This window comes from Chiloscyllium plagiosum, unplaced genomic scaffold, assembly GCF_037043375.1.
Source record: "Chiloscyllium plagiosum isolate Xiang-an unplaced genomic scaffold, Cpla_swu_hap1 HiC_scaffold_28, whole genome shotgun sequence".
NCBI classification, from domain to species: domain Eukaryota; kingdom Metazoa; phylum Chordata; class Chondrichthyes; order Orectolobiformes; family Hemiscylliidae; genus Chiloscyllium; species Chiloscyllium plagiosum.
This window is the reverse complement of record NW_028270166.1, coordinates 37165330-37185935: the sequence shown is the minus strand read 5'-3', so window position 1 is coordinate 37185935 and position 20606 is coordinate 37165330. Positions and strand designations below refer to the sequence as shown.

At 41.3% G+C, this 20606-nt stretch overlaps 1 protein-coding gene across 1 annotated transcript in view; it reads left to right on the top strand.

Moving 5' to 3' along the window:
* The window catches only part of mpnd (MPN domain containing), a 52887-nt gene extending 33379 nt beyond the window's left edge, over positions 1 to 19508 (top strand). The window contains exons 9-13 of the mRNA XM_043720957.2: positions 5 to 173; positions 2932 to 3002; positions 7328 to 7417; positions 12846 to 12938; positions 13326 to 19508. Coding sequence (XP_043576892.2) covers positions 5 to 173; positions 2932 to 3002; positions 7328 to 7417; positions 12846 to 12938; positions 13326 to 13412 — 510 coding nt within the window. The 3' untranslated portion in view covers positions 13413 to 19508. The remainder of the gene's footprint in view (positions 1 to 4; positions 174 to 2931; positions 3003 to 7327; positions 7418 to 12845; positions 12939 to 13325) is intronic.
* The last annotated feature ends 1098 nt before the right edge of the window (positions 19509 to 20606 follow it).

Below are 20606 nucleotides of genomic sequence, written 5' to 3'. Positions count from 1 at the left end.
ACAGATTTGCCAGAACCTGTTCCTGCGGGGGCTGTCCTTGGTAGGTTGGTACCATAGCCACCCGTACACGCCTGCTCTGCCCTCCCTGCAAGACATCGATTCGCAGATGGAATATCAACTGAAACTACAGGGAACCACTAACAGTTTCCAGCCCTGTCTAGCACTTATCTGTGGTAAAAAGTTCATGATTCATTGATCTCTGAGTCTGCATTCAGGATATAAAAGATTAATACAGTAATGTGGTCAATCCAGAGAGGGTACAGTATATACATCAGCCTGTGAATGATGTGTGGTGGCTGCAGTGCCTTGAGTCTGATGAGGAAAATTAGTCAGCATACCTGCATCTAGATGATGACAATCTAGAGCCATAGAGCATGGAAACAGACCCTTTGGCCCAACTCATCCATGCCGACCGTTAACTAATCCCATTTGCCTGCATTTGGCCCAAGTCCTTCTAAACCTTTCTTATCCATGTACGTGTCCAGTTATCCTCTTAAATGTTCTAATGGACTGGCTGAGGTCACTATGAAGGATTATCCTTCTCAACCTCTTCCCTTCCCTGAGGAGTGGTGACACTTGGGTTAAACCACCACCCGTCATCTCTGCAATGAGAGAACAGCCCCACAACCTGATAAAACTATGGCAACTTTTTATCTCTTCCCTCACAACTCCGTTCCTTCCCCATCAAACCCATCCCATTCTCTGGTCACTGCTGCAGCATGAATGAACCGTTCTCAACCTCAGCTGAGTTTTTGATATGATAACTTCTTTACCTCAAGGACTGCCTGTTTCTACCGATACACACAGACTGCCTTCAGTCAATTTCTGCTGAAACCTTCAGCTGTCATTCTCAACTCAACTATCCTAATGCTTTCCTGGTCAGCCTCCATAAACTTAAGCTTATTCTGAAATCTGTTCCTATGTCCTTGTACAAACTTCTCTTCACCAATCACCCTTGTGTTTGCTGTCTTATATTGGCCCCAGCTCCATGAGCATTTCTAATTTTAATATGAGTTCACATATTTTGTCTTTCTCTTCCCAAGCTTTAACTTCTTGGGGGCACGGTGGCACAGTGGTTAGCACTGCTGCCTCACAGCACCAGAGACCCGGGTTCAATTCCCATCTCAGGCGACTGACTGTGTGGAGTTTGCACATTCTCCCCGTGACTGCGTGGGTTTCCTCCGGGTGCTCCGGTTTCCTCCCACAGTCCTAAGATGTGCAGGTCAGGTGAATTGGCCATGCTAAATTGCCCGTAGTGTTAGGTGAAGGGGTAAATGTAGGGGTATGGGTGGTTTGCACTTTGGCGGGTTGGTGTGGACTTGTTGGGCTGAATGGCCTGTTTCCACACTGTAGGGAATCTAATCCTTCTTCAATCTTTCAATCATTGCAAGAGTTAAGCTTCCTCCCCCTCCCCAATTTCAAACTCTGGCCTCTTGCATACTCCCCAATGTCCAGCCAATTGAGCTTTCAAATATATCAGCTCTAAGGTCTGGCATTCTCTCCCTAAAATTATTAGCTCTCTTTCACCCTGTAAAGTACATCTTAAAACCGATCGCAAAGGAAGTTTATCTTCTCTCTCCAGACGTCCGTTTTGGGAAGGTCCATTTCAGTCCGATTGCAGTGATGATCTGTCTTTCAATGATTTTGTGCATTTAAAAGGTGCTGTAAAACTGAGTAATTTGGAAAGCATCACGCTAAGCTAAATTAAGCACAGCCTTTCCCTCTAATATGCACAGATCAAAGCTTCAGCAGGTGCCTGATCAATAGAAAGTGTATACATAGATATCGAGGTTTACAAAATTATGAGGGGCATGGATAGGATAAATAGACAAAATCGTTTCTCTGGGGTCGGGGAGTCCAGAACTAGAAGGCATAGGTTTAAGGTGAGAGGGGAAAGATATAAAAGAGACCTCAGGGGCAGCTTTTTCACACAGAGGGTGGTACGTGTATGGAATGAGCTGCCAGAGGAAATGGTGGAGGCTGGTACAATTGCAACATTTAAAAGGCATCTGGATGGGTATATGAATAGGAAGGGTTTGGAGGGATATGGGCCGGGTGCTGGCAGGTGGGACTAGACTGGGTTGGGATATCTGGTCAGCATGGATGGGTTGGACCAAAGGGTCTGTTTTCGAGCTGTACATCTCTATGCCTCTATGACTGTATATGATGACCTGTATAGTCAAACAGGCTACTGGGATTCCTGATGATGGGCTTTATTTTCCTGCTCCTTGGGTGTTGCCTGACCTGCTGTGGTTTTCTAGCACCGCACTCTCAACTCTAATCTCCAGCATCTGCAGTACTCACTTTCACCCACTGGGATTTGTTGTCTAGGTGCACATGAGAAATATTTGTTCCAAAATGCCGGTGCCAGAGGAAGCTGAAATGTATGTCCTCAAAAGAATCTTATCTTCTGGGGAGGGGGGTGGGATGCAAAAGAAAGCTATTTTCTGTACTGTAGTTGGCAGGACAGTCCTAACCTGCAGCAGGTCAGGCAGCATCAAAGGAGAAGGAGAATCGATGTCCGAAACGTCGATTCTCCTTCTCCTTTGCTGCCTGACCTGCTGCGCTTTTCCAGCAACACATTTTTGAGCTCTGATCTCCAGCACCTGCAGTCCTCACTTTCTCCTAGTCCTAACCTGCAGAATTGCAAGTGACCATGGGAACAAGTAAAATTAACAGAACAAACCAACAACATGACAATCAAGAATAAAAAAGGAATGAAAATCTCAAAGGTTTGGAATGGGAGGATGGACTCCAACTAGGCCCTGGTGGGTTATGGTGATCACAGTGACCGAAGTCACTCTTTAAATCCCGAAACCTAGTCTGGACAGGCGACAGATTGTGGTCCTGATAGTGAGTATTTCTGCGTTATTGTACTTATTAACTCCTGGGAGGGGAAAATATCCTAATGGTCTCTCACTTGACTTTCAGGGCCATATCATCAAGGAAGCACTGACTTGGAATCCAAAATTGCTCCGTTCTGGGTTCTGCCTCCCCCAGAGGTAAGTGATCCATCTCTCACCATGTTTTCATAGATGGTTATTATCAGAATTCCCTGGTAATATCACAACGTCTGCTTGCTGCTAAAGCGAATCAGAAAGCTAATCTGCGGTTGCTGTCACTAGAAGTGAGGCTGGAAGAGGACAGCAGGTCAGACAGCATCAGAGGAGCAAGTCAAGGATGAAGGGTTTTGGCCCAAAACGTTGGCTTTCCTGCTCCTCGGATGCTGTCTGACCTGCTGTGCTCTTCCAGCTTCACATCTATTGACTCTGACTTTAAGCATCTGCAGTTATTACTGTCTCCTGTGATTGCTGTGTTCTGTCTGTAGACTGGAATCATCACATAAGTCCTCTAAAGATGAGCCTTGATCCATGTAGAAGCTGAACCTGGCCTACCATGAATATAGATGGGGAGTGTGACTGATCCCACATTCTTACCCTGATCTTCTCCCATGAGTCAGTTGAAGCCACAATCTCTTTTGCCTACCCCTCAACACTGGAACTGCACAGTGGGTTGGAGTAAAAACTGTTGAGGGTGCACTTAATGCTGCCCTGCTCCTGTAAGTCGACTATTGAAGGCAGGAGGAATTTAGAGGCATCTGTCAATTTGAAAAGTCTTGAGCAGCACTTATTCCGTTCCACTGAGCCGGCTGAGATTTAAGACCACTGAATTTGTACAGATAATGCTGCTGAGTCTAATATCTCATTCCTTCTAAAATTGCATTACCTCAGTATCACCTCTTCCTGTGTCCTCCATCTGTGAGGTATAGAGTAAAACAGCAGAAAGAGTTTTATACATCAGAGTTAATTTCTGTAGTTATTACTTTAGGGACTGGAATCAAACCAGAATTTCCCTCTCTGGATATATTTAACATCTCAAAGGTTCAAGTTGCAAAACAGTACTGTTTGCAGCAGTGAATTACTCAATGTTCTATAAAAAAAATTACCCGGAGATGCAGAAAATTCTTCATGAAATTAAACTTTAATCTTGAAAAATCAAAGCTGTGGGAGCCAGCAAAATGTCTTCCCTGACTTCCCGCAAACTCTTTGTTCTCTTATACAGTTTTTCTTTCCGCGCTTATTAGATAACATTAGCATAGCCAATCACGCTGGCTTGCTTTGTCTTTCTAAACTAATAATCGTCTGCCACACTGGTTCCCTCTGTCACACTTAACCTATCACATTATAACACCATCATCTTCAGCATTAGCTCATCTCCCGGTGATTTAACTAGCCTATCACAATGCACTACCATTACCTGTTACTGGAGCCCTGTAACATGATCCTGGGCATGCATTGCAACACTAAGTTATCTACATTATTGCCATAATAACTTCCATATGAGCAACTGTTTGGCCTGAGGCTCTTAACTTTAAAGTAAACACTATTTGGTTTGGAAAATAACACTTTCTGGAGGCTCCTGATGATGGATTAAGTGAAAATGTGCAGCCCCAGGTAATTACTAACGGACACTATCAAATGAATCTTCATTTAATTCATGTAACTAATTTTAGAATTGCAGAACCCAGTTCTCACGCTCATTGACTGTGTGGCACGAGAGAGTCATTTATCACCAAATACGCTTATGCTGTCTCTGAAACCCGATGGATTTGTGACAGGGAAATCGCGCGAAAGCCTAAATGCTTTTGAGGATTAGTAAATTCCTCAAAAAGGAAATGTAGCTGATGCTTTATTATATGGATTCCTAGCAGAATTTGCATTTGCATAACACTTTGCAGGACATCTGAAAGAACTTCAAATATTTTAAAGTGTATTCACTGTTGAATTGCCTCAATGTAATAACCAACATGCACAGTAAGATCCCATAAACAACAATATGATAACCTGGTCTAGTAGGACTTGGTGAAAGGAGGCATTCACTGTTCTTCTAATAACCTTTCACATTGATCTGACTGGACAGATCTCACAAACCTCACCCATTAAAGATGCCACATTTGAGAAGAACGTGCTGTCTCCCTAGTGTACAAGGTACCAGCCTGAATTAGGTGCTTTATGAATCAGCACAATACATCTCACACCAGGAAGTGAATGTGAAAATTTATGGATTGTTGTAAAACATTGTAGAACTGAAGGACAAGTCATTGGACTTAAAAAATCAACTCTGTTTCTGTCTCCACAGATGCTGGCAGATCTGCTGAGTTTCTGCAGGACTTTCTGCTTACATTTGAGATCTCCAGCATCTGCAATATTTTGACTTTATTAGATTGATGTCCTTTACTGCCTCTCCCAGCCTGGTCTATATGTGACTCCAGGCCCATGCTAAGTGGTTGACTGTTAAAGCCCTGGGGTCAACTTGCAATGGGCAATCTGTAACTAGCTGGCCAATACCACTCCCATGAAACAAACAAGCAACAGCAAAAGCCACAGTAGATTTACAGAGATAGAGCTCCTGTGGTGCAGTGGTAGTGTCCCTGCCTCTGAACCAGAAGACCTGAGTTCAACCTGCTCCAGAGGTATGTCATAACACATCTGAACAAGTTGATTAGTAGTATTTGTATCAGGGAGAAACTGGGGCAGATATTGGGGATTGATGGGAGATAACGTTGTTTCAATTTGAGGAATTTTTATCGTGTGAACAGGGAAACTATTGGCAGTAAAGTAAAATCAAGAACTGTGGGTGCTGGAAATCTGAAAGTAAAATACACATTGCTGAAGAAACTCTGCAGGTCTTGCAGCATCTGTGGAGAGAAAGCAGAGTGGACATTTCAGGTCCAGTAACCCTTTTTATTGCAAAGTTTTTCTTTGTAAATGTTCTTGAATGGAATGCAGGCAGTACTGTTGTGCTCATTCCTAATTGTCTTGAACTAAATGCTGGACCATTTCAGAAGGAGGTTAACCACTGTACTGTGGGTCTGGAGTCCTATGCAAGCCAGACCAGGAACAGATGGTAGATTTCATTCCCTACAAAACACTAGTAAAACAGATGGGGTTTCAATGATAGTTTCACAGTCATGATGTGGAGGTGCTGGTGTTGGACTGGGGCGGACAAAGTTAAAAATCACACAACACCAGGTGATAGTCCAGCAGGTTTATTTGGAAGCACTAACTTTCAGAGTGCTGCTCCTTCATCAGGTAGCTGGTCAAGTAAGAGGAGGAAGGAGCAGCACTCCAAAAGCCTGTACTTCCAAATAAACCTGTTGGACTTTCGTCTGGTATTGTTCGATTGTTAACCTGGTTTTATAATCATCATTGTTAAGTCTAGCTTTCAATTCCGGAATGGTGGGATTTGAACTTGTAGCCCCCGAGCATTGGTCAAGGCCAGTCACATTACCACTTCTGATGTTACCTCCCCCTACAGTATTATTGGGGCTCCTGTGATTGTGACCTGGGATGGAGGTAATCCCTGTAATAGCCTTAAAAGGAATTGAGAAATATTTGTAGAAAGTAAAATTAAATCTATTGTAATGGGAATAAACAATGAGCTTTCAGTGAGCTAGCACAGACACAGTGGGCCAAATGACCTTGATTGAGTGCTAGTTTGGGTCAGAGGTCAAAAGGTTATGCTTCAAATCCATTCCCATAATTTGGATCATTTTGATGTTGAGGGATGAGATGTTAAACCAGAATGTGGAAGAGTGAAGATATGATACCATTTCATGAACATTTATCCCTGCAGACAATAGCATCACAACAGATTTCATTTCTCTCATTGCTGTCTGTGGCACCTTGTACTGTGCAGCTTGTTGCTGGTTTTGTCCTCTGACAACAGTGACCACACTTCAGAAATATTCCGTTACCTCGGGGCATGAGTATGTTACATAAATGTTTGGACTTTCCATTCTTTTCATGCTATAAAACTCTATGGGTTAGAAATACAACTTGTGGTAATCTATTCTGCCCTTGAAAAATGGTGGTTAACATTCAGTTTGGGGGAGACTGCTTGTTGCAGTATTTGTACAAGCAGTCTGCATGTTTGTAAATTGCATGCGACTGCTTGAATTTGCAAATTAGGTCCCTATGCAAGTCTCCCCCAGCCGGTGGGGTAAGGTGCTTGTCCGTTTGGCTGACTGATGGCATGTACCTGACCATGGATTCGGTTTGGACCTCGTCTGCGAGAATCGCTCAGTGAAATCATGGTTGCACTGATCACAGCCGGTTTTGGTTGGGAGAGGAAGTTCTCGGTCTAATTCCATTTTTGGGTTGAGTAGTTATCCTGTGTCCATGGGACATTGTGATGTAGGACTATCAGCATCTGTTGGGACAGGGTGAGGGTTTGGGCATCTTAATGCTGACAGTTTAAGTAAAGAATCCATTTGTCGCGGGTCTGTGTATCATCGCTGCTGTCAATCCATTTTCATCTCTTTTAGCAAAAACCCAATGATTATGGCATTCCCATGGAAGTGGAGATGACCTACGTGCAGGATACATTTCTAACCTCGGATGTCCTACATGAAATGGTATTTTTTTTTGTAATGCCTCGACTTCGGTTTGTTTCACAAAACAAAAATGTACCTTTTGGACATTTATCAATGTTCTTCAGTGTTTTTGCCTGGCCATTGCAAGCTGTATGATGATCCACTGGGATTCTGTTACAAACTGAATGTGATTGAGACTCAAATGATAGCGTGGCTTATAATACACACGCTGTCTGAAAACTCCATCCTGACATCATCCCATCCCAATTTCTCACCGAGTGACTCTAGAAATTGAATTTCAGCATCGGGGCCTATCTCACAATGACTGTCCTGAACTAAAATACTTCAGCATGATCCCATCCTTCAGGAGTCTCCTTAAAAACAATTTGCCCAACAGTGCATTCTGGCCGGCCCTCATCTTGTTCCATTTTCCCTTACAAGGATATTGCCAGGGTTGAAGGATTTGAGCTATGGGGAGAGGCTGAACATGCTAGGGTTGTTTTTCCCTGGAGTGTCAGAGGTTGAGGGGTGACCTTATAGAGCTTTACAAAATTATGAGGGGCATGGATAGGATAAATAGACAGTCTTTTTCCTGGGGTGGGGGAGTCCAGAACTAGAGGGCATAGGTTTAGGGTGAGAGGGGAAAGATATAAAAGGGACCTAAGGGGCAGCTTTTTCACACAGAGGGTGATATGTATATGGAATGAGCTGCCGGAGGAAGTGGTGAAGGCTGGTACAATTGCAACATTTAAAAGGCATTTGGATGGATATATGAATGGGAAGGGTTTGGAGGGATATGGGCCGGGTGCTGGCAGGTGGGACTAGATTGGGTTGGGATATCTGGTCAGCATGGATGAGCTGGACCGAAGGTTCCATGCTGTACATCTATGTGACTCTATGACTATGACTCCTGTTCCTTGTTCTCACTCCAATTAAAGTTCTTTCTGAGTAGCGCCAATGTGAACCAGTGGTGTGAGGGAAGCAGCAGCCATTGGGAGTATGTACAATTGGAATAGTCTTGCCTTTTTGAAGTTCAATGCAAGTGAGAACTCAAATGAGCCTATTCTGGTTTTGAAGAGTGAAGCGGAAACAACTAAAGTATTTGATTTTAAGCAATAAAGAAATATCAATAGCAAATACATTGCATAAAATTAAAATAAAGGGCCATTCAATGAGCGGACTGATCATCCAGAGAACAAAATTTACCAGAAACATAATGAGTCACTTATGAAACTGCATAAATAACCAAAAACGCTTTCAAGATCTAAATATACAGATTCACATCCACATGCACATAAAATTTCCATGTATTCACGTTTCAGTCCTTTCAAACTTTCACTTTGTTCTGATTCTATTTTACAGATGTACGTGACTTCCAATTTAACTGCAAACCATTAAATATGAAAGAATGTAATTTAATTGAGCCTGTTCTATTGTAACAAGTATTAACTGTAAATAATACATAAAATCATAACTATTGCAGGGACATGGTAATGCATTATGTGAACCATATTACACATTACTCAAAGAATTGCATTTTACACAGATCCTGTGCAAAGTGTACATTCTCATTATTCTCCCATCAGTATCATATGTCTAAAATTGTGAATGCAGAATGTTTATTCATACTAATGCAGAAGTCTTATGTTCAAAAGTTAATTTTAGTTTGGGGGGAGTGTTGGTGGCAGCGTATATATGGTCAAGGCAAATGATTCATGTCGCATGTCAAATATTCTTGCAGCAACTGTGCACCTGCCTCACGGAAACCCACCTTGTTTTCCTAAGTTTTCAGGAACATTTCAGTAGTGCCCTTTCCTCCCACCCAGTGGCCAGCTTCTGCAAGTGCATGTAAACTCAAAGCAGTTGCTAAAAAGCTTCCGATACTCCCCTCACTGTCAGATACGTTAGATTATAGTTAACAACATCACCGGTTGCCTCACATTGTAACACATCTTTGAGATTGTTTGTTTGGGAACTGGGAAAGTGGGTACAGATGTGACCTAGAGTTATAGTATAGAGCTCTGTAGCACGCAAACACCCTTCGGTCCAATTCATCACCGCCAACCAGATGTCCTAAATAAATCTAGACCCATCTACCAACATTTGGCCCATTTCCCTCTCAGCCCTTCCTATTCATATACCTATCCAGATGTCTTGTCACTGTACCAGCCTCCACCATTTTCTCTGGCAGCTCATTCCATACACACACCACCCTCTGTGTGGAAAAGTTGCCTCTTAGGTCCCTCTTGAATCTTTTCCCTTTCACTTTAAACCTAAGCTGAAGGGTTCTGGACTCTGGAGAAAAGACCTTGGCTATTCATCCTGCCTATGATTTGATAAACCTCTATAAAGTCACCTCCTCAGCCTCTGACCCTCAAGGGAAAACAGCGCCAGTCTACTCAGCCTCTCCCTATAGCTCAAACCCTCCAACCCTGGCAACATCCTTGTAAATCTTTTCTATACTCTTTCAAATTTACCAACATCTTTCTTACAGCAGGGAGACCAGAATTCAATGCAGTATTCCAAAAGTGTCCTAACTAATATCCTGTGCAGTCTGACATAACATCCCAACTCCTATTCTCAATGCATTGACTATTAAAGGCAAGTGTACCAAACACCTTCATCACTATCCTATCTAACTGTGTCTCTACTTTCAAGCAAATATGAACCTGCACCCCAAGGTCTGTTTGGCTACACTCCCCGTGATCTTACCACTAAGTGTAAAAATCCTTCCTTGATTTGCCTTACCAAAATGCAATGCCTCACATTTATCTAAATTAAACTCCACCTGTATGCATACATCCACGAAAGTTGCCACCCAGGTTGATAGTGTTGTTAAGAAGGCATATGGTGTGTAAGCTTTTATTGGTAGTGGGATTAAGTTTTAGAGCCATGAGGTCATGTTACAGCGGTACAAAACTCTTGTGCAGCTGCACCTGGAGTATTGCTAACAGTTCTGATTGCCGTATTATAGCAAGGATGTGGAAGCATTGGAAAAGACGCAGAGAAGATTTACCAGGATGTTGCCTGGTATGGAGGGAAGCTCTTATGAGGAAAGGCTGAGGGACTTGAGGCTGTTTTTGTTAGAGAGAAGAAGGTTAAGAGGTGACTTAATAGAGACTTTTAAGACATTCAGAGGGTTAGATAGGGTGGACAGTGAATTTTTTTTTCCTCAGATGGTGACATAGCTTTAAATTGGGAGATGATAGATATAGGACAGATGTCAGAGGTAGTTTCTTTACTCAGAGTAATAGCGGCATGGAATTGCCCTGCTGGCAGCAGTAGTGGACTCACCAACATTAAGGGCACTTAAATGGTTATTGGATAAACATATGGATGGAATAGTGTACATTTGACGGGCTTTAGCTTGGTTTCACAGGTCAGCACAAAATCGAGGGCTGAAGGGCCTGTACTGCGCTGTAATGCTCTATGTTCTATTCATTCAATGAATCAATCTTGGAGTCATTCATTCATTCGTTCATTGATTCAATCTTTGCATTCGTTCTTTCCTTCATTCGATAAATCACTTTTTGCATTCTGTCATTCAATGAACCAATCTTTGAAGACATTCATTCATTCAGTCAATGAATGAACTGTTGCATTCATTCATTCATTCGTTCGTTCAATAATTCAATCATTACATTAATTCTTTCTTTCAAAAAATGTATGGATTTGTTCGTTCATTCGATCATTCAATGAATCAACAGCGAGATCTTGGGGTACATGTACATTCATCCCTCAAAGATGATAGGGTTGTTAAGAATGTGCATGGTATTCTGGCTTTCATTAATAGGGGAATTGAGTTTAAGAGCTGCGAGGTTTTGCTGCAGCTCTATAAAACCCTGGTTAGACCACACATGGAATATAGTGTCCAGTTCTGGTTGCCTCATTATAGGAAGGATGTAGATGCTTTAGAGAGGTTGCAGAGGAGATTTACTAGGATGCTGCCTGGTTTGGAGGGCTTGTCTTTGGAGAGAGGTTGAGTGAGCCCGGGCTTTTCATACTAGAGAGAAGGAGGAAGAGAGGTGACTTGATAGAGGTGTACAAGGTAGTGAGAAGCATAGATAGAGTAGACAGCCAGAGACCTTTTCCCCAAGCAGAAATGGCTGTCACAAGGGGTCATAATTGGAGGAAGGTGTAGAGGAGATGTCAGAGGTAGGTTCTTTACACAGAGAGTGGTGGGTGAGTGGAATGCACTGCCAACAGTGGTAGTAGAGTCAGAAACATTAGGGACATATAAACACTGCTGGACAAGCATATGGCAGTAAATTGAGGGGTGTGTAGGTTAGGTTGATCTTAGATTAAGATAAATGCTCGTCACAACATCATAGGCCGAAGGGCCTGTACTGTTCTATGTTCATCTGCCACCCCTCAGCCCATTGGCCCATTTGATCAAGGTCCCATTGTACTCTGAGATAACTTTCTTCATTGTCCCCTACACCACAAATTTTGGTGCCATTTGCAAACTTACTAACCATTCCTCTTATATTCACATCCAAATCATTTATACAAATGACAACCAGCAGTGAACCCAGCACCGATCCTTCGGCATACTGCTGGTCACAGGCCTCCAGTCTAAAAACCACTCTCCACCACCATCACCACCCTGTCTCCTATCTTCAAGCCAACTTTGTATTCAAATGGCTAGTTCTCCCTAGATTTCATGTGATCTAACCTTGCTAACCAGCCTACCATGTAGAAACTTGTCAAATGTCTTACTGAAAGTTTATATAGATAACATGCACTGCTGTGTCTTCATCAATCTTTGTCACTTCTTCAAAAAACTCATTAGTGAGACACGATTTCTCATGCACAAAGCCAAGTTGACTATCCCTAATCAGTCCTTATCTTTCTAAATACATTTAAATCCTGTCCCTCAGAATCCCCTCCAACAACTTGCCCACCACTGACTGGCTTTTCCTTACTACCTTTCTTATGTTATGGCACCACATTAGCCACCTTCTAATCTTCTGGCACTGTACCTTATGGCAATCGATGATACAGATATCTCAGCAAGGGGGGCCCAACAATCACTTCCCGAATTTCCCACAAAGTTCTAGTATACACCTGATCTGGTCCTGGGTGTTTATCCACCTTTATGCGTTTTAAGATGTCCAGCACTTTCTCCTCTGTAATATGGACACTTTTAAAGATCTCACTGTTTATATCTCCATGTAGTCTAGCTTCCATACCCTTCTCCACAATAAATATTGATGCAAAGTACTCCTCTAGTATCTCATTCATCTCCCCGATTCCATGCAGAAATGATCTTGTTGATCGTTAAGGGGCCTTATCCTCTCCCTAGTTACTTTTTTGCCCTGAATACAATTGTAGAATCACTTTGGATTTGCCTTAACCCTATTTGCCAAAACTATCTCGTGCCCCCTTTCTGCCCTCCTGATTTCCCTCTTGAGTATTCTTTTTAATAATTTTTAATAAATTGCGGATTTTGTTGAAATTCCCTTGACAGATGCTTTTGTTGGAATATTACAAAACAGCTCCAGACATTGTGAAATTCAAAGACAAATGGAATGAGGACACAACATATTTGGAGAAAGTTAAAGTAAGTTGGCTTTTACCCCTTGGATATTCTGAAAGTAGTTAAAGATTCCAGATGTTGTTTTTTGGCATCCACGTGCGCCGCAGACCACAGAACAAATCTGGAATGAAGAAAGGCTGATGTGGGATTTCACACTAATGGAAATCATCAGTAAGCCTTGTCTGGCACTGGCTCTGCTACTACAAAGGTTTCCTGGAGAAGTGTTTTCCAAAACCAAATACAACGATTTCCCGTGGTTGAGCTTTGGCTTGTAGATAACTCCAATCGGTGCTTTTATTCGGCATTTTAATGTCCTCAGTACTTTTTCAAGAGCCCTAGAAACCAGTTATTGCAACTTGGTGGTATGGCTACATCTTAATCATTTGTTTTTTTATTTCCTTTGTGTTAAAGGGATCCCTGGCCAATAAAACACCAAAGGACCAAACCTTTGTCAAAGTTCTGGAACACATTTATAACCAGCTGAGTGCCTGCAGTTAGTTAACTTCATTTGGATTCGTAGCATCTGAGAAATGGAACAAAGCTGGGGAAAAAAAGAAGGAACTGAGGAAGTTGAATGTGGAAATTATTCAGAAGAGATCAGGGTCAGATTGGAATGTGATTGTTCAGTGTTTCCTGTTTTGAATAGTCTTTGTGTTAGAGACAAACAAATTTGCCTCAAAATGGGGTTGAATGTTGACACCGATTTCAGTTCGTAGAATGTTGGTATCTAGTTTCACAATTGAATGACAGCTAGAATGCAAAATGTTAAACATGGAGACCTTCAGAGACACTACATTTAAGTAATGAATTTAAGAATGTTTTGTGAATGATTTTGTAAAAGCTCACTTCCACGATATCTGTGTGTGTTGTGTACTTTCACAGGTTTGTAGAATGAACTGGTATCCTGTTGGTGAGTCCAACAAAAAAGACTAGATCCCTGTTTGGAAGCCTGTCATGGCAGTGTGGAAATAGGGAAATTGGTAAAAAGAAAATTACAAAGCTGCAGGGATATACTGAAATGGTTTTTGTCACTGAGGGTACATGTGATAGGATGGCTGCAAAATCTGAAGACGTTCTGCCTTCTTAAAAAGAATTGTTTACTGGAAAGTTAAGCATCTACACAGGTTCAACCTGAGATGCATTAGTCTGACACAGAATAGCTGATGGAGAGTCTCACTTCTTTGTGCCCCTTTGCACACGAAATGGAGGAATTATGAGAAGTACCAGCAATCTCATGCTGTTGAGAATGCCAATGTACGGAACCCGCCTTGGAGATTGGAAGCTTTCTAACTCTGCATGGTCTCATTTAATTATTTGTACTTTCTCCAGTCCAAATTAGAATCCAAGTATCCATAAATGCACTTGGAGAAGTGGTGAATTTAGACCTTGCCTCCTTATTTTTCCTTTGATTCTTTGCAGACGGTTTACATCTTAATAATTGGGGTTCACACTCCTTTGCTAGCCAGTTGAGCACTGCTGGCAGTAGAAATTTTAACATTGCTCCCTCTCCTTCTACTGCCTATTGATTTTTCTTTGTTTTTCGGGAACAACCAGAACGTCACTTCACTGGGACTATCCAATTTGGCACAGAAAGAGAAAGGGCTCGATTAAAACTACAGCACCAACATGGCTTCCCTTTTCCCATGAGCAACTGGCGGGGGTCCTATTAGGTGCCGTGAGTGGTGGGTTTCAGACCAGGAGATCACAGTTCAGGGAATTTGAAGTACACGCCTATGATTCATCAGTATTGACGTTTTCCTGTGTAGTTTTTCCACAAGACTCTCTTTAGGCTAGTTGCAAAGTTAGTTTAAAAAAAAAGTCATGTCTGAAAAGCTGGGATCCATGCTCTTGCCTTATCTAGTTGCCAAAATGTAATGATAGTAAATTGAGACTGTCCTAAGCTGACTGTGTTTTAGTGAGTCAGATTATAGTGTTGTAGGATATTCAGGTCTTTTCTGTTGTGGGCCATTGGGTGCTCCTTATTACAAGAAAAATGAATAGTAGGTGCTTTATAAAATGTAAATACCTCACGTACAATAGGAAAGAAAATGTGTAAGTTTTGCAAATATTCAGCAAGTCCTCTTACTGGTAAGTAAAACACTAGTCTGTCATCTTTTGAATTTCGAATTGAATTAACAGATTTGCTGTTATCAGTTGGTCGTATTGACGCACTGACATGTGTTCCAGAGATGAAAAAAACAGGCTCCATCAGGGTGTATTGCTGATCTTGCCCAAGGTTACAATAAATTGGCCTCCCCTCAGCTTGAAGTCTGGATGGTGTGTGTGAGAGAGACATTCACTGTCGCTTGGATAAGGCACAAGAGGTTTCCTGGCACAGGAATAATGTTTTCCACAGGGAGAGGTGGGACAGGGAGTTAAAGCCCTGGTTACATCTAAAATGCTAGCAACCTTAGATATTACCACAGTCTTTTTAACAAGACTTTGTGAACCAGTTCAAACAGTCTTTGCGCTGCAAGACATTCTTATCTTTTGCGTTCTTGGTTCAGGAACACACTGTAGTCCACCTGTTTAAACTGTGCTGTCTTAACTATTAATCTTAATGAATCACGACCACACCCCCAACAGTATTTGTCACAAAGCTACTAAAAACTTACGCGCAAGAGCTGTTGTGGTGTAGTGTTAGTGTCCCTATCGCTGGACCAACCCCCACTCAGTGCACCACATGACTGGTGTGTAATAAGCAATGGTGCAGGTTTGTGTGTTCCCCCAAAAATAACCATAAATTCCAAAGCCATAATGTCTTATGAAAGTATAAGCTGACCACTAGATGACACTGCTGCATTTATTTTTTTTTCTGTTCTCTTGTGGTTGCAGTTTCGTCACCTGTGAGGGGGTGAAAGGAAACAAATTTGCCTGTTCTTCAGCAATTATGGTATCTGTTTGTTTGGATTGGCCTTCACAGGGCTGGGGTTTCCAAACATCAAAGGCTTGCTGCAAGCAAGTGAATAAATAACCAGTGTCACCATTGTACCTAGTTAAGCAAGGCCAGGTTAAACATGCAACTTTGCCTCAATGGTAATGCAGCTTTTAAAGGCTGGTTTTCATCGACATTCCCTTGCTCCTGGGAAGAAGTTGGCAGATTTTCATGAGCAGATTTTCATGAGCAGATTCAGGGTGCCAGTTGTTTTAGTAATACATTTGATGTTTACTTATGGACACAAGTCCCTGTCTTGGGGCAAATCCAGGGTATAAACACATGGGGAAAGAGTCCTCCACCTGAGTGAAACTACTTTTGCCAATAAACTGTTGCTGTTCGGAGTTAGGTTTCCAATCACTAACCTGCAAATGCTTAATGCAGTATTATTGAAATTCCTTTTGAGTTATCTTAACATTGGGGAAGTTAACTGGTTAGCACCCATGACAAAAGAACATTACAAGCAGGTTTACAGAAGCAGCACCCCTTGTGGCTGAAATGGCCAAGAAGTCCTTCTACAGAAACCGATTTATTTTGTGTGTCACTGCTAGTGCTGTCTCTGTTGTGACTATTGATAGTGTTAGAATCAACAAAACACAGAGATGGATTCAAAGCTTTAAACCTTTGAATAATGCAAGATGTTTGTTAGAATTTCCTCAACAGACAAGGCTTTGCATCAGAATGCATGATGAGAAATTTACCCAATTATATGATGTCTGTAATTTCAAACCTTTGATTTTTTTTTTCACACGAGCAGTGGACAAGGCCATAACAACTAGTCTGGCACTGTTAAAAATGACATCTATGATGCCTGAAAGTTGCAGGAGTGGATTTAGAGAACAGAAAAAAAAATTATTTTCAATCTACAGAGAAATGGGCCGCACGGTGGCACAGTGGTTAGCACTGCTGCCTCACAGCGCCAGAGAACCGGGTTCAATTCCCGCCTCAGGCGACTGACTGTGTGGAGTTTGCACATTCTCCCTGTGTCTGCGTGGGTTTCCTCCCACAGTCCAACGATGTGCAGGTCGGGTGAATTGGCCATGCTAAATTGCCCGTAGAGTTAGGTGAAGGGGTAAATATAGGGGTACGGGTGGGTTGCGCTTCGGCGGGTCGGTGTGGACTTGTTGGGCCGAAGGGCCTGTTTCCACACTGTAAGTAATCTAAAAAAAAATGCTGCATCAACAGAAAATAACAACTTGATTTTAGTAATCACATTTACCTTTCGACGAAAGTATTAGAAGCCACTTTGGTTGGTTTGACATGTTAAGAACAAATAACCTCTGCTCAAAAAGATATAGCAGTTGCACTTTTTGATCTTAAATGGGGATGGGGAGGGATCACTACTTTAGCAGCAGAACGATGTGATTTACACAGTGTAACGCTCCTCTTCCAAGTGTGAAGGACACAACATGGGATTTATCAATTACTTAAAAGACTTTGCAGACCTGCCCATCTATTATACTTTACCGAATCAGAGTTGCAGGTCAGATTTTCAGTCTTTATCAACTTTGGTTAATACATCAACCTACAGCCATTTCTCAGGAGCTGCAGGAACATAACATTCATTTAAAATGATTTAAACTCATGAAATTCTTATCTGTTTGTAATTTATATTGTGATTACATATGTGCCACTTATGTCCATGCTTCTGAACATGTGATTGTATTGTATTTTTATGTTTTTTATTGTAGCACTTTAGAGAAGTATCACCAATTTGTAGGGAAGAAATAGTTTTATTTCTCAATTACTACAAATATCTGTATCATGCAAACCAGGTATTTTTGAGTTTGATTTAGTTATATATTTAGAATTGAGGACAATCCAGTCAGGGAATCCAGTCAGGGTTTCCAGTCCATAACCTAACCCTTATTAGAATGTTTGTGTGGAAATCAGGCAGTCCTGTGCATGAGCAATTGTCCTGCCATCACTCACTGCCTAGATTTAAAGAAAAATGATAATAATTGATGTTAGGAATTTGAGTAAATGAAGCGTTTCATGGGACGAGAAAAGGAAAACACTTCTGGGGGAGGGAAAAAAACTTGGATCTTCAATTAGAACAGATATACAAACACATTGGGCTTGTATTTCATGTCAGAACTGATTTTTAATATTTTTGATAAGTTTAATTTTTCTACTTAATTTATCAGTTTAATGTACTTCCTGAAATTTATGGTTTATAAATTATGGACTGCCAATGGGGACACTCAGGTTTTCATTTTGTCTGTTTCTTACTGCAGCTGTGCCTGCCCCTTTTAGTGTTGGGAGAATTCCATCAATGGTCAAAAGGACACATCTAGCACTGATGGTATTTATGTTGAAGTGTCAAGCAGCTAACACTCAGGATTTGGAGTGTGGAGTTTGATCTTTGACTGAGGGTGCTTCTTCCACCTCTTCTTGATAAGTCAGTAAATAAATTGGGGAAAAGTTAATGATTTCCTAGTCTATTATGTCAGTTGCCATTAACAGGAAGGTAGCAGTGCGAGGGACACTACAGTTAGTTCTCAACTTTGGAATAGGGAGGGAGACTAGTCGCAGAAATCAGTGAAGGTCACTGTTACTTGTATTAGAAAGTTCAAAAGCAGTGGAGGAGAGGATCAGTCTTGGCAATGAAGCCAGGTTTAGGTGAAGCATGATAACTTGGATGATATACCACAGGGAAAGCAATCTTTTGTGGACCTAGTGTTCACTAAGAGATAGCATTTGCAGCCATTGAGGAAAGAACTTGTGACTGAGGTGCAACAGCTCTCAACTCTGTTTTCACATTAACCAGCTGAAAGTAAAGCTGGTTTGGTACTAATCAGCTTGACAACAATATTCTCAAATCATATCTTTAATAGGTTGCCTGGAATTTGATGACTAGTTTTTCTTTTAAACAGCCTAGGTGTTGCTTTAGTTTTTAACCATTAATTAAACTCTCCAAGTTTCAAGTTACTCTGTGATTGATCCCAAAAGAATATAGATGAGAAATAAAATATCAAGAGCTAACTGAGTGAACCTTGAGATGGTTCAGAGACTGTTCACCACATAGTAAACTGGAAGATATTTGAGATGTCTGTTTATCCAGGTACATGATATTCAAGCAAGAGTCTGCCAGAATAGCTATTTAACTGGTCATAAAGGCTCCCTGTGAAATATGGTTGGGATAGTTAGTGTATTTGATCCTAGTGCACAGAACAATCCTTAATGAAGCACAAATCAGGTGCTCTCATTCAGAGGTCACAGAAGGCGGATTTAAAAATATTGCACATTCTAAGGTGTTGAGGTTGGAACATTTTTGGAAATGTGACTTTGTCTAATTATCCACTGAGTTATTAATGCTGAAACTTCAGTCCTCCCAGCATCAAGCTGACTCAGCTGTATGAGTACAGAAGTTAGAAAGGTTATGGCTTAGGACTTGGTGCATCATATTTGTTACTACACTGCATCTTAGAGGAGGATAGGGGCTTTAAAACATCATATTTTCAAGTCATGGCAGAAACAGGATTGTGGCTTTTTGTTACTGAATAGACCAAGTGAATTTAATGTAAAAGTGCTGTAAATATTCCAACGGTTTTAAAGAATTGCAATTATGTTGAAAACCCAGATGTAGACTTTTTAAATCTCAAAATATAATTTTTAAGTTTTAGTTTTCATTAATAAAATGATTTTGAAAATCTGAACTGGAGTTGCATTTGCTTTGAGACATCTTGTGGACTGTATTTAATTGCATTGCCAAGACTGATAACCTGAGAGTCAGCAAACTCAAACCCATGGTATTGAGCCACACACAACCGTGACTTGTACAAAACTAGAGGGCCAATACACTGAATAAAACTTACAGAAAACTTTCTTTTTCCTTGTGAATTGGAAATTTGGACTTCACCCAGTTTACTCTTCTACTTAGTAATTTTTTCCAGCTGTCTGTCCCGATTCCTGGAAACTAATGGCGCTTAATGTAGCTAGACATTCCAGCCGGCAATACGTGCAAAGAGGCCCTGATGTATTTCAGTTTTCCCAAGAGAGTTGTTTTTATATATGTGGAAGGTTGGAACTTTAACAAAATTGATGTTAGAGCTAGGACTCGTGATTGATACTCCATTTGTGGTTTCTACACAATGGTTTCAGTGGTAAATGAACTGCCCGGAGTGAAAGTGACCCAGAAAGATCTCTCCTGAGCATTGCTACTCCGTACTGAGTTAACTATACAAACGAGGGAACATACACAAAATGCTGAAGAGTCTGGCAGCATTTGATAAGACATTTTGAAATTCTCAGTCAAGTCAAACAGGGTTGTGTTCTGGCACTTAAACTCTTTGGTAGAATCTTCTCTTTGCTGTTGTTAGATGCCTTCAGTTGATCAACAAATGGTATCTATTCCAAAGTGACAGCCTTCCACGACTGAGATGCCAGGGCCTTTTCAGAGTGTTACTCTATGTTGGTAATGCTGTATTTTATTCTGAGGAACACGTTCATCACCAAATGGACAGACTACCTCATGGCTGTAAGGAGTCTGATCGCATCATCATCAAAGCAATTGTGCCTTTGTTATGAAACTTATAATCTGGTAGTAAAACCACAATCAGGGTTCAAGTTAACATAATGCTGCTATTTCATTTGTGATAAATAAGTACAAACACAAATGTCCATCTCTTCTTTGGTGAAGAAAATTTGGACTTTCTGTTCAGAGGGGATTCAATGTGGTCCTGCTTATAATCAGATACATTCCATTGTCTCTTCACACAGAATAGGCATCAGGATAGTATAAGTAATGAACATCC